At 37.8% G+C, this 14,602-nt stretch overlaps 1 protein-coding gene across 1 annotated transcript; it reads left to right on the top strand.

The window, feature by feature from the left end:
- Window positions 1-2,718: 2,718 nt before the first annotated feature.
- LOC143878998 (putative casein kinase II subunit beta-4) lies at window positions 2,719-14,423 on the top strand. Its single transcript, XM_077381209.1, has 5 exons — window positions 2,719-3,311; window positions 6,604-6,822; window positions 12,584-12,693; window positions 12,827-12,992; window positions 13,795-14,423. The coding sequence occupies exons 1-5, from the start codon at window positions 3,074-3,076 to the stop codon at window positions 13,923-13,925; spliced, it is 864 nt and encodes a 287-aa protein (XP_077237324.1). The 5' UTR covers window positions 2,719-3,073; the 3' UTR covers window positions 13,926-14,423.
- Window positions 14,424-14,602: the final 179 nt, after the last annotated feature.

The following is a 14,602-nucleotide window of genomic DNA, read 5'->3' as shown; positions in this document are numbered from 1 at the left end:
CTTTTTGCCAAGTCTAGTATACTGCAACATAGATTATCAATTACATAAGTTTGTTCAAAATCCAAAATCCTCTTCTTCAGTTTCCACCCTTTTAAATGAAAAGCTACAAGAGAAAATTCATCCAACCTCCTCCACTAGCTATCTTAGGTACTCACATATCATAAATTGCATTGGAACTCACAAAATTTGACTAGCCTAGGAACCCACCGACACGGTCCACTAAAACTATCATATCTCTCTAACCACTTATCCGATTTTCGAGAACCTATACTTCGTTGGATTCATCACAAAAACACATAGAAAGTTACCATTTTTCAAGATTTTGCCATCTAGAAGTTCGAAAATCAGGTTAAAAAACGGGCTACATCATTATGGCGGGAATGCATATTGGAACTCCACTCAAGCCACCTAGGCATGACTCACATGACATGGTTGTCATGTTGGCACTGCACCAGAAATCCAAGCCAAAATCCAAAAAAAAAAGTTGGAATTTTGCTCGAATTTCATAGGAATGATGCTTTTTCTGTCTTTCTCTCTCCTCTCTATATTGATAATGACACCCCATACCACTACTCTACGAGGTTGACACCCAAACACTACTTACCAATATTTTATGAGGTAAGTTCCAAGTAATCCAATGCTTGTCTCTTCCATATTGACAACTTAATCACTAATCTACGAGGTAAATACCTGCAACCAAACAAAACCAGTAAATGCTAGGGAATTTCGCAAAATGGCATTTTGCGGGTGACTTTTGGATGAGATAACACCACCTCATATGAATTAAACGAATAAGACAAAAAATTTGTTGAAAAGTGAGCCTGTGTGACTGTTCTCTTGTGAAAACGTCAGCCACAGAAATGCCTTTCTGTGAAATTCCCTAGCAAATGGGGAATTCTATGGGCAGGCATTACGGCTGACTTTTGCATGAGAACAGCCTCCTCAAATGAACAAAATGAATAAGACAAATTTTAGTGAAAAGTGAGTCTAGGTGGATGTTTTCTCTGTACAATTTCTTTTTGAATGAGAGCACTATGTACAAAATTGATTGAGACCCCACCTAAATATGTGTTTTTAAGTATGACATGCTTGTTATACTTCATACTCACAGTTTAAAGATATTCACGGTTTTTTTTAGCATATAAATGCATGTTATACGTCAGGGCTCTGCTGGTCCTTTGAGTTTCATATAATTGCCCTTGGGATCTTGAATTTACACATACTTAGAGAATTTTACACATGTTTTGAGATTTGTTTTTCCAAGGTCAATTAAATAATACTTAATGAGTACCCTATACTTCATACCCTTTTGAGTAGTGAATGTCATATCATAAAAATCACAACCCTTTCTATATGCTTGGGCTTTTTTGTTGAAAGGATAAGGCTGTTTAATTATTCTCCTTATCAAGCCATGTAAAGTAAATGAGTTGAATAATACAAGAACAATCCCAAAAAGGAGGATAAGGCTTTTTTGTTGGGAGGATAAGCCTTTTTTATTATTCCCTTCCTCAAGCCATGTAAAGTAAGGCACTGTTCACTTGGTTCCCGAGAAAGCAAATCCCTAGAAAACATCCTCTTTTTTCCTTGACAAGACATAATTATGGTGTTCACTTGCTTTCTTGAGAAAGTAACAAGCGTAGGAGGAGAATATCAAATAATGACATGAAAATTGCCAAAATGATGTGGAAATGTCCCTTTTCTCACAAGTGTGGGAAACCAAATTCCACTATTTTGGTCGAATTTGCTTTCCCGGGAAAACTAGTGAAAAAAGGTAGGCAAGTAGTTTCTCGGGAAACCTTTTCCTGCACAGTTCCTGCGCACGTGAACAGGCGCGTAAAACCATTTCCTACACAGTTTCCCTCGATTTCTTTTCCTAATGCCACGTTAGATTCCCGGAAAACCTTTTCTTTTCCTTTCCAGGAAAAAACAAGTAAACAGTGCCTCAATGAGTCGAAGAATACAAGAAAAAAAAATCCAATACTAGTTCATGATTGCCTTAACTCCTCAGACTCAAAAAAAGGAGTGCCCCAACTCCTAAGTGCGCCCGTTAGCCAGACCTACTTATTTATAGGTAAAGAAGAAGAATAGTGTAGGGAGATGTTAGAAAAAATGAATATTTTGAAGGGAAAGGAAAAAAACCCTTTTCCAAAAAAAAAAAAAGAAATGAATAGAATGAAGGGAAAGGAATGACACTGGGGTGGAATCAAATGGGTGAAAATGTTGGAATCTGTTTCCTGCCCCGATAGGTGGTATTCTAATTCTGCCGATGAAGCTTTTATCGAAATTTTTTTAAATTAAATTTTTGGGATTTGCTATGGATCATCGCATAAATCATTTCACGGACCGGCTGTTGCATGAGAGAGTACCCATATGGGCTCACTTTTTGTCTTAAATCATTTAATTCATCCGAGGTGGCTGCTCTCTCGTGCAACGGCCAAGTCCATGAAATATTTGCCTTCTGCGTTGGTCCCTAGCAAATCCCTAAATTTTTTATTTTTATTTTTTTACATTCTAATTTTTAAAGGTAATAAGAATATAAATCGGAATAGGATACCGATTCTGATTCCGGTAGTCCAAACTCCGGAAATGAAAGAGAGGAATATGGCCACACAAATGTTCCATACGAAGGAACAACATTAAGGCATCAGGGTAATGGGGTGTGAATCATCCTAAAGGGGGTGCGAATTTACCATCACCCTTTTTTTTTTAACATCTCTCTCTCTCGTTCGTTCTCTTCTAAGCGAGCGGGATCGAATCCAAAGTGGGGAGTTTTTCTCTTCTCCCTTCTCCCTATAAAAAAAAAAACAATACTCTCGTCCTCCTTCAAACCCTAGCTTTTTATCATCTTTCTTAAGAACTTTATCCACTCGTGTTATTCTCCTTTTTTTTCTCCCCAAACCCTAGCTTTCTTTTTCTTTTTGTTCTTTTTTCTCCGTTTGTCTCTCATTTTCTACAGAAAACTAGGGTTTTTCCCCTGCTCTTAACATGTTTCAGGTAGGGAATCGAATTCTCTCTTGTAAATAAAGAACAAGATCGAGGAGGGAGAGAGAGAGAGAGAGAGAAAGAGGGGGACATGTACAGAGATCGAGGAGGAGGAGGAGGAGGATCGAAGCCAGAGATCGGTCCTCTCGATCGGAAACGAATCAACGATGCCCTAGACAAACACCTTGAGAAATCCTCACCGTCTACTTCCAAGGGATTAAACGGCAAGGATAAGGACAGATTTTTTGTGCCTTCTACTTCTACCGGCAAGCTTCCAGATCACAGGGATACTCGCTCTGCCTCAATCTCCAAGAACAAGTGCTCTGATGGTCAGTTCTGAAATGTTCTTTTTTTTTTTGGGTTGGTTTTTCTTTATTCTTCTAGTAATTGATGAAAGTTAGTAATACTTGTTTATCTCTTTTATCTTCTATCTCTTAGATTTTGTTGGTTTTTTTTTTTAATAAGAAAGGAGTGTGGATGAGTTAGTGATTATTAAAAGTCATCACAAGTCTTTAAAGGTAGAGTCTTTTTTCTTTATAAATGATGTAACAGAGACTTTTTGGAGATATAACACATAACATATTTGCATCTTCTTCTTCCATAGAAGATTTGGAGGCTGGTTTCCCCTAGAATTGAACCATTAATCAGTTTCTTGTATTTAGTTTCATGCTTGTTTTTTGGGGTTTGAAAATGTGGTGTTCCTTGACAGTTTCGTGCTTTATATTGTTTCGTATTTTAGATTTGAGTTTAGGGTTTTTAAGTTTTAATTGTGGTAGCAAATGGATGGGCTTTAATAGCTTAGAACAATGGCAATGAACGGGGCATTGGTATAAACTATGGGTAGTGGCTTTAGTTTTCTGTCTGCAATCAATAACACATATTTTCGTAGGAATCTGGATGAAAGGGGGATTGGATATTTTCAAACCCTCCTTTTAACTTTTTGGCTGTTCATCTTTTTTATGCTCAAATCTAAAGTAAAACACTTGTTAATACTTGCTGCTCGGCAAATCATATGGAGCAGAGATTCTATTTTAATTGCAATTTGAATGCATGTAGGTAGGAAATGTTCTAATTACGAGTTTCATCCAGATGGGTAGCTCAAAGGACAGCAAGCTTTTAAGTTCAAGTGTCAGCGTCCGCGTCCGCGCCCGCATCGTACCCCAAAATTGCCTGCCTAGATTAGAATTGTTATTTTTTCTCCTGTTCACTAATAGATATCATATGTATTTATTTATTCATTTTTTGAATGACATTTATACATTTTTTTTGTTACCAATATATATATATATGAGGAAACTGTTGGTGAGCTTAAATGGTGAGCTAGCTTGCCCAATCACATGGGGGCCCACTTTGTTAGGATGATCCAAAGCATTCATTTGAAAGTCCCTTACATAGATGGGGGGTGTACCAAAAATCAGCTCCATGGGATCATCCTAACCCCTCCATTTGTGGAGGACAAAAATGGACAGACACAAATCTGCCCCATTTTTGTCCTCCACAAATGGAGGGGTTAGGATGATCCTATGGAGCTGATTTTTGGTACACCCCCTATCTATGATAAGGCCTTGCAAATGAATGGTTTGGATCACTCCCCAAAATGTGGGACCCATGTGATTGGGCAAGCTAGCTCACCATAAGTTTGGTGAGCTTAAGCTCACCAACAGTTTCCTGTATGTATATATATATATATATATATATATATATATATATATATATAAAATGATTGTGAGCTTGAAGCTCATTTAGCTTATATGAGCTTGAGGGCCAAAACACATGGGTCCCACATTTTTTGTGGTGATCCAAACCATTCATTTGCAAGGCCCCATCATAGATAGAGTGTGTACCAAAAGTCAGCTCCATTGGATCATCCTAACCCCTCGAAAAGCGGAGGGCAAAAATGGGCAGATTTGTGGCAAACGGGTGTCTATCCATTTTGCCATCCACTTTTGGATGGGTTAGGATGATCCAATGGGGCTGATTTTTTGTACACACCCTATCTATGTAAGGGCCTGTCAAATGAATGCTTTGGATCATCATAACAATGTGGGCCCACATGTATTTGGCCCTCAAGCTTATATAAGCTATATGAGCTTCAAGCTCACAATCATTTTCCTCTCTCTCTCTCTCTCTCTCTCTCTATATATATATATATATATATATATATATATATATATATATATATATTTATTAATAGAGTGGCAAAGAGTTTATTTAGTGGTTTTTTCCTCTGTGATAGGTTTTAGGAAATGTTCAGTCTCATTTACTTTCAAGAACAGCGTTCTTTTGGTCTGAATGAAAGAAGAAACAGAAAGATGTCAATAGGGTGCACCAGAGCATATAGTGTAGGTTCATCAAGGATATCTTATGCCTACCTTTTACTAGTTTTGTGCTCTCCTGCTTCGTAATCTTGTGACCCTCGATAAGTCAGATCGTGAAATGGCTTATTTAAAAAAAAATTTGTTATTCCCCTTGCTTTTGCTTCATGCTGCTTCTGGCAACAAGTGGTATGTTGATCTGCAATGTGAATTACATTGGTCGACCCTCTCTTAAAATCCTAGTGTCACTATCCCGAAATGATAAATAGTGCCTATAGGCATTACATCCTGGGACAACCCTTTCATGGTACACTAAAGACTGTCTACCAGGTATTACATCCAAGGACATTATTTAATTACTCATTTGTGTTTCTGCAAGACGATTCTGAACAATTGATGTCCAGTTGATCCTCACAAACTGGTTGATTCGCAAGTGCTTTTCTTCTATGTAGTCTTGCATGATGGAACTAAAGGCATTAAGTCAATCTAATTAGATTGTGGTTACAATCTGTGTGTAAACTTGTAATCATACATTTTTAGATAGCAAGTTTGCTCACAAATTGTGCTCATGATGCAATTAAATTGCACCCACAAACTAGCCCCTGTAATTTTTTGTGTTTTTAATGATTGAGCATAGTAGTATTTGTTCTTGTACCAGTTTCAAGTTTCGTTGAGTTTAACAAGGGCGCTTAAACTAGATTGTTTTGCCAAGGCACCTGAATAAGAAACTCTTCTTTGCTGTGGTGCTAATATAAGGGTTTCAGATTATTTTTCTTGGTTCTATACCGTGTCATTTATGTTTTGCTTGTAAAGATTACACTTGCTTCAGGTGCTCTTTCTTGGATGTGTGTCACTGTTATGTGCTCCACGAGTTTTACCTTATTGTGTATGTGCATTGAGAAATTAGGAAATGTTTTCAAGTAGGCAACAGATATTTGTATATAATTGCCATTTCTTCTGTGAGAGATTTGGTTATCATTAATTATTATTAGTTTTTGTGCATCTGTGATAATTCACTACTGTATCCAATTCTGAATGAGGCCATAGTTTTTTTTTTTTTTTTTTTTTTGTGTGCGAGTGTGTGCATGCACACATGTATGCGTGTGCATGCACACATGTATGCGTGTGCATGGGTGGTTACTCCTTTGAACTTAATATTGGTTTATAAATGTGTGTGGTGAGCATATGTGAAACTTGTTTATTACTTCTCGCTGTGTGGTAAATTTTTGGTGCATTCTTGCCTCTAAATTTAATGGCATCATGCTCACTGATTTGCTAATGATTTTCTTGTTTTCTTTAATGGCAGAAGAATCTGAAACAGACACTGAAGATTCAGATGTTAGTGGTTCCGATGGGGATGACACATCTTGGATCTCATGGTTTTGTAATCTGAGAGGAAATGAGTTCTTCTCCGAAGTTGATGATGAGTACATCCAAGATGATTTTAATCTTTGCGGATTGAGTGGTCAAGTTCCCTACTATGATTATGCCCTTGATCTGATTTTGGATGTTGAATCCTCTCATGGTAAGTTTTATTCTTTTATGCTTTATTGCTTTTGTTATGAATGGGTTATTGTCACTGAATCCATGATATTTGTTGCAAATGATATTGTGAAATCATGTATGCTATTTTTATTGGTTGCATAGTTGTTGCAGTCTATACTAATTGTTTCTTCGAAAACAAGTTTGAAATGTCTGAGAATATTTCCTTTTTGAGATTTGCCTTGGTTTCTGGTGCAAGTATAATACTAGGAATTAACTAGAGTAGAAAACTTACTAGATAAATTACCAACCACGCAAACAACCCAATAGATCTTGAAAAGCTGCTAGAGAGAGAGTGATGATAAATTTGATAAGAACATAATCAATAAAGGGGAAAATTCAAAGCTAAATTGGGAGAAATAATAACTATTCATTAATCTCTCAAAAAAGTACAGCAAAACTTCATGTATTTTTACTTAAAACTTCTTAACCCCTAGTTTAATCCTCATTATTAATATAAGATCAATTTTATTAGTCAGATGACTCAGATCTACCTAGATACTAATTTTCATTTTAGAGCAATACAAAGCAGTGAACAGTTCAAAGTAGTATTTCAAAATGCGGATGCGGGTCAAAACGCGGTTGAAGAAAACCCTAGTCGACTCGGCACAACGCTCTCAAGTACTCAGTTGATGTGGCTCAGTACTTGGTTGACATGGTCATAACTCGGGAGAGTCAATAGAGTTTTTATTGACTCTGTAGGTCAAAATGCGGAACCCGGCCAAGGGACAAGGGAGTCAACTCGGGGGAGTCTATGATGACACAGGGAAGTTTTAAGACTATGGTACAAAGTAAAAGTAGAATTTGTATTGCATGTGTTTTTTTTTTTGAATGGCAAAGATATTCATTAGTTAGAAAAAGACCGAGATGGGCAATACAACAACACATAATAAGATGGAGAATATAGAGAAAAAAAATATGAAGAATAGTAAAGAACAACTCCATCAACTGTCACGGAGGAAGAAAATCATAAATCTTCAGACCCACTTTAAAGACACTATTTCCTAGCTACCCGGTCAGCATCGCTATTAGCCAACCTCCTCACATGCCAAAAAGATACCCGCGATCCTTCCACTATATCTTGGATTTCATCAAAGAACGAAGCAAATCTCCACGAGAAAGGATGTGAACCGCGAAGCCAACGAATCATGTTGAGCAAGTCACCTTCCTCTCTCTAGAAGTTTGATTACCTGATGGACAGCTCGCGCTTCTGCTTCGCTAGAGTCTGCAACTCCAATAGGGCCCGCAAAGGACCATCTCACAAATCCCACATCATCTCTGAAAATACTCCCAATTCCCGAAGGTCCAGGATTCCCCAAGCTAGATCCGTCAAAATTGAGTTTTAAAAACCCAGGGGCGTGCGACATCCAATCATGTACTATCAGGGCCTCTGCTCCAAGCTGTTACACAACACCCTCCATCCATACCAAAGATAAAAAACAAACACAACCCTTAAACAAGGCAAAATCTTCACCCAAGAGATCGCTAGGGCCATCACTTTAGAAAAAAGGAAAGCTGGAGACTTAGAGTGCCAATTGCAGACTCGAGTGTTCCTCTCCTTCCAGATCACCTTGATAACTGCGAGGAAAGAGATAAAATATTGCCTTTCTTGCTTCATGAGACCAACGACCAACTTTCCAGGAGGTCTAAAAGATTGGCAGGAAAAACCCTTAGAAGCAGGAATCGTGCAAATGGGTGCCGCTCCCATGTGAGAACCGCGATTCCGCGCTCCTCCCCAAGGATCGGCTAAGGATCGTGCCCCCAAGTCTCATAAAAAAAACACAGAAATGATAAAAAAGAAAAGAAAAGAAAAGCAATGAATCTTATCTGGAACGTGTAGGAAATGACGATATTGAAGGAGATGAAGTTCACACACCCCTTGTCATAATCCCTAAAGTAGATGATAAGATCGAAGAGATGAGTATAATCTTGAAGGACTGAATACTCCATCGTTCTCTGCTTTTAGTCCAAAGTGAAAGCCCTAATAAATGGTACTCTGGAAATCCACTACTATTAAATGATAAAGACACCCGCACTTGTTAATGAATATTAAAATACTATCTTTTATTTGATATAGGCACTCCTCGAAGAGGGAACTAGACCTTGTGATTGGATATCATTCATTGCTGGCTTTTTATTAAAAATTTCTTGCATGCGTGACTTGAAAGGCAGGCTTTTTTTGGCATGCGTGAATGGCGGCTTGAAAACCGTGAAAAGCAGCTTGAGACCTGTGGAAGGCACCCATTTGTTGTACTTGGGACAGCTCCTTTAGTGTAAAAGAGTAGTCATGAACACACTTAAGGCTTTTGTTGTACTTGGGAAAGCCCCCTCTAGTGTCAAAGAGCAGTCATAAATACACTAGAGAGGGCTGTCCAAGTAAGAAAATGGGGTGAATATACCACTTTCCTTGCATTAAATGCAAAGCATGAGAGCATTGAAATATGATATGAACCGTCCACTTGCCAGCTGTGATCAATATAAATGTTGTGAATATTAAATGTAAAGAATTTATTTAAGGGAAATGATTCAACACCGCCAGGTTTGGGATGCAGGAATATCTATGGAAAAGTATGGAACGGAAATACTATTCTTTAATTCTTTGATTGGGAAATGATATATTAGCCCCTTTTTTACTTGGAACAGCCACCTACAGTGTATTTATGACTACAGTTTTACACTAGAGGGGGATGTCCCTAGTAAAAAAAGGGGGCGAATATGTCACTTCCCTTCTTGATTTCCCAATATCTTTCCTCTTTAAGAATGATATTTGGCACTCCGTTAATTTGATAAGGGCACTCATTATTTTCTTAAACATGCCTAATAATAATGTATTATAGGCAATTGAGACTTACTAAAGTAAATGAATCACATCTATTATTATAATCTCAGCCATCCACTTTTGTGTCAATGACTGAGATTAGTCTAACTTAAAAACCAATTTTCTTATCACATCCATTCTAAACCCTTACAAATTGAAGGGTTAGGATCATCTTATGGAGATTATTTTTGGGCAAATATGTATTTACATTTGGACCCGATAAATGAGCGGTTTAGATCTTCGATGGTTACAAATTACAACTTTTTGTCTTTTTGATGTATTTAAATTTTGAAATATATATGATGATGGTTGGAAACTTGGAAATTGCTACTTTTTGATGTACTTAAACTTTGAAACATATTTATGAATATGGTTACAAATTACTGTTTTTGATGTACTTGAATTTTGAATGACAAAGAAAATACTACACAGGCGCTCCCATGGCGCTCCTAACCTTAGATTCTTCTAGACCCCCACGCTCCCCCGCTCCCGCCCCCGCCCCCGCTTCGTGCTTCTAAGGAAAAACCCATGATATGCCAAAACGGCCAAGGAGCCTACTCCAAAGCTCCCTGGCAAACCTGCAGTGCAATAACAAGTGATCGACTCTCTTGCTTCGATACACAAAGCACAGTGGTCTATGATCAACATTTCTCACCTTCGCAAGAAATCCATTGTTTGAATTCTTTCGAGCATGGCGGCCCAACCAAATACACAACCTCTAGGCAACGCTTGGAAAAACCAAACTTTGTCTACTTTGGAGGACGAAGGCAAGACGCAAGGTGAAAGTAGAAAGATTTAACCAAGAAGACCCCAAAGGAGTTCCAGATCCAAAGCCTTTTATTTGCTCTGCACTGTTTGATATAACACAATCAACCTCTCTGTCGAAGAAATTCCTTCTAAAAGCCAGCAACCATAACACCTTATTGTGACAATGTTCATAACACCCCAAACCGACTCGTAGGAGGCCCTCCGCAAGATGAAGGCCATGATTTACAATGAAGACATGACCTCTAGGTTTGCGCTGACCCCTAGGGAGATTATTAAGGATTTTCTCAAAAGGCAATGGAAGCTGTTCAAGGAGGAGGCTAACCGGAAAGCGGATGTTTTTTTTCTGTTTGACTGGGACCTACAGTGTAAAGGAAACTCACACGCCTTTGTACGAACACCATTTTTCAACAAATCTTTGGCTGATAAGAGGAGATTGAGATGTCTTCAATTGGAGGCTGACAAAGCGGTGGGGATTCAAAAGCCCGGGATTTTTTGGTTTGGAATGGTGGATGTACAGGGGAAAGGAAAGGGGGAATAGTTTTTGGATTTTTTCTTTTTTAAAGCCCGGGAGTTATCTGCTAGGCCTCCATACGATTTAATTCATAGGGGGGGACTCCTGGTCCCTTTCTCATGTAATCTTCATATGAATTTAATATATCTTTGTCAATTTTCAAAAAAAAAAAAAAACACCCCAAATTGACACCTCCTTAGTAGTAGCAGTATCAAATAACTCTGGAAATAGCTGTTTCAGAGCAGATTGGGAGAATTTGTACCACATCTTATCCAAGAAAACCTAGAAAATTATGTGCCGAAACCATGTAACTTCTGCAGTTGAGCTCTATGCTTGCTAAATTTAATCAAAGAATCCTTTCCCTATTACAAATTACTAATCATATTCCAAAGATCACTTTCTCAACTTGGAAACTTTGATCCACTATGATGATGGTCTTAGCCTTGCAGAATGGCATGCTAAGCCTCTCCTATGAAACTCATGGAAAATACTCTCGCGTAGAGATCCCCGAGGGACAAATGATTATGTTTAAGTGGAAAATCATACCCTTAGGAACACAAACGATTAGCGACGTAATAGAACTAAAGAATGGGTTTGTAGGATAATGTTCATTAAGAGAATCAAAATTAGACTGTTTGCAAGTGTCTTCTAATTTCTATTGAGTATTGACTCAAAAATAATATGAACTCCTTTCCTTTGAGCTTAATACCCTCACGTGTTGTCTACAAAGTTGTCGACACATCCTTCAATGGCCCAGGGGCATCCCTTATGGGGTTTAACTTAATCTTCATTTTATCTTTAATAAAGGAATATATATTTTTCTCTCCATCACAGGTGTCTTTAGTCTTTACAATCATATTGCCAAGGATGGCCCAATAAAATGTGACACATCTCTAGTGGAGTGACATCACACTAGAATTGGGCTTTGCAAACATTTCCAATGGAAAAGTTCGCAGTACATCATGTTTTAATCAGATCCTTGGCCCCGCTTTTGTCTAAGTCATGTCAGATGATCAAGCTAATGCCTCGGTTCTCATATTCAACCTATCTACCTTTATCTATGAGAACAAATTCTCAGCGCTTACGCTATCAATGATAATAATGCAACCTTTCCCCACCTGTTGTGCAAATGGTGTGAACAATTATGCTCCTCCGCACATCGGAACCTGGATCCTTGGTCGATATCATGTCGCGATGGATCATACAAACTGTTTCATTGTGATCCCCATCAAGGATGGCTTAGCCGACATCATTTTATCCAGCTGTCAACAGCTATTACAATTATCAAAAAGCTCTTGGCATCCAATTAGATTGGTGTTAAACGAGGTGATTCGTCCCATTATCAAAACATGGTCCCGCAGATATTGGTCCCCTAAAATTTCCCCCCTCCCGCTCTCTCTCTCCCCCCTCTCCCGGGTTGAAATTCATTTTAAATTAAAGAAAACCTCTGTGCAAGTTAAATTGCTGAAATGTAAGTAACACTGATTGTATCTGTATCTTATAAAAATCTATATATGCTGTACTTATAGATGTATTGCTTGCAAGTCTTTTCTTTAATCAAATTATCTGACATGAAAAGGACTAACTATATTATATTAAGATTTATCTTCCTGTTGAAATTTTCACTGTGACCATGGATGTGTACAGGTGATATGTTTACTGAGGAACAGAATGAATTGGTTGAATCGGCAGCAGAGATGCTGTATGGTCTGATCCATGTTCGATATATATTAACCAGCAAAGGGATGACAGCAATGGTATAATCTTGCACCAGGCTATTTCTGTTGTTGCTCGTCTTCATTCGGTCTTGACTGAGTTTTTTTCTTTTCTTCTTTTTTTTTTTTTGAATAATGAGTTTTGACTGAGGTTATTAAATGGGTACTTTTACAGCTTGACAAGTACAAGAACTATGATTTTGGTAGATGCCCAAGAGTTTACTGCTGTGGTCAGCCCTGTCTTCCTGTTGGTCAATCAGATGTTCCTCGATCGAGTACAGTGAAAATCTACTGCCCCAAATGTGAAGATATTTATTATCCGCGATCCAAATACCAAGGCAGTATCCTACTATCGTTCCATCTCAGTTTTTTCTTACTGCTTTACAGCATGCATCCTCGGTGGTTCCACTGTTTTGCATTCGAATTTCTTACTGAGCAGCAGTTGCTTAAGGGCCACTTTGGATGACTCTCCAAACATTATAGGATCAACTTATATGCAGATGCTTTTGAAGTTAAATATTATTATTTGCAAATAATTGTAACATCAGAGTTAGTAATGTAGTTAGTAGATTCCAAAGAAGCCTTAATGACCCATTAGCAAATAATATTTAATTAAATATTACTATTTGCAAATAAGGACCAATTTTGGTGGCATCCAAAGAGGCCCAAACAATTTTCTGTGGATGCGCTTATCCTTACAAGTTTCTTGCATGCAATGTGGCAATTACAATTGCACACCTATCATACATTTCTATTTTCCACTTGTACATGGGAGACTCGGGAGATCTGTTACTAGCTCCAAATATTAAGTTTCCACAGCCTTTACCTTTGGTACATTGTATATAGGCCTTTGGTACATTGTATATACTTTATAAGATTGTAGATATAGATACGTAGATAGATGGATATAGATAGATTTGGATATATGGATATAAAACTTTTAATGGTTTCCTAGTTGGCAGAAATCCATGAATAAATGCATGCAAACTGCTTCATGGGCAACTTATCATATCTGTATCTTGTACGTGTATTACTTTCTGCTCATACTTCCTGTCATTTATTACCTTTCTGCTCATACTTTGTCGTTTATTACCTTTCCGCTCATACTCCCTGTCATGGAAAATTTCTTGATTATGTCCATAGATATTGATGGAGCTTATTTCGGCACCACATTTCCTCACCTGTTTCTGATGACTTATGGGCACGTCAAACCACAAAAGGCATCGCAGAGCTATGTTCCGAGAATATTTGGCTTCAAGATTCACAAGCCGTGATGCTGGACTTCTGCCGACCATACACACTCAGGGGTAAGAAATGCTAGTTCCGTAATTACATTACTTCCTTATATTCAAGGAATAATGTAATTTTCACTCCTGGAATTTACCCCAGCAAGAGTTTTAGTGTCCACGACTGATAAACTCTTTTAATATATATTGAGGAAATGCTTGAAAAGTGAATTGACCTACCTGTCAAGCTATTGCTCCTTTCTTAATGTAGCTGCTGCATTCAGAGAGCATGTGTAAGGTTTTCATTGTTAAGATTCAAGTGCCTTGCATTGTTGGGGTTTGGCTCGGCTTTTTGTTTTGGATTATTAATTTTACATTACGCACATGATACCATCATTCATATTCCGAGGGGCATTGGCCACTGGATGTTAGATGGCTGTTTTCATGATTTCCTTGTAAAATTCCCATGAATACCATCCATATGTAATGTGAAACCGCTTTATGGTAGATAGCCTTCAAAAGTGAGTTTTTAGTTTTTCTTTTTAATTCCATCTTTTCTTTTACCACTGTTCTGTATGATGTTGAAGATTTCACCTACCTTTGATGTGGCAATTAGATATGTTGATGCACTGGATTACTTGTGTAGAGATATTACTTTGTGATTTTAATGCCAGTTAATTCTTCCATTCATTTGTAAGGAACAAGGGTTTCTATTTTATATCTGT

The sequence above is a fragment of the Tasmannia lanceolata genome, unplaced genomic scaffold, assembly GCF_043159265.1.
Source record: "Tasmannia lanceolata isolate RefF3 unplaced genomic scaffold, GAP_Taslan_0.1 ptg000002l, whole genome shotgun sequence".
In the NCBI taxonomy this organism is placed as follows: Eukaryota; Viridiplantae; Streptophyta; class Magnoliopsida; order Canellales; family Winteraceae; genus Tasmannia; species Tasmannia lanceolata.
Note: the sequence above shows the minus strand (reverse complement) of the source record. Positions and strands in the feature narration are given on the sequence as shown.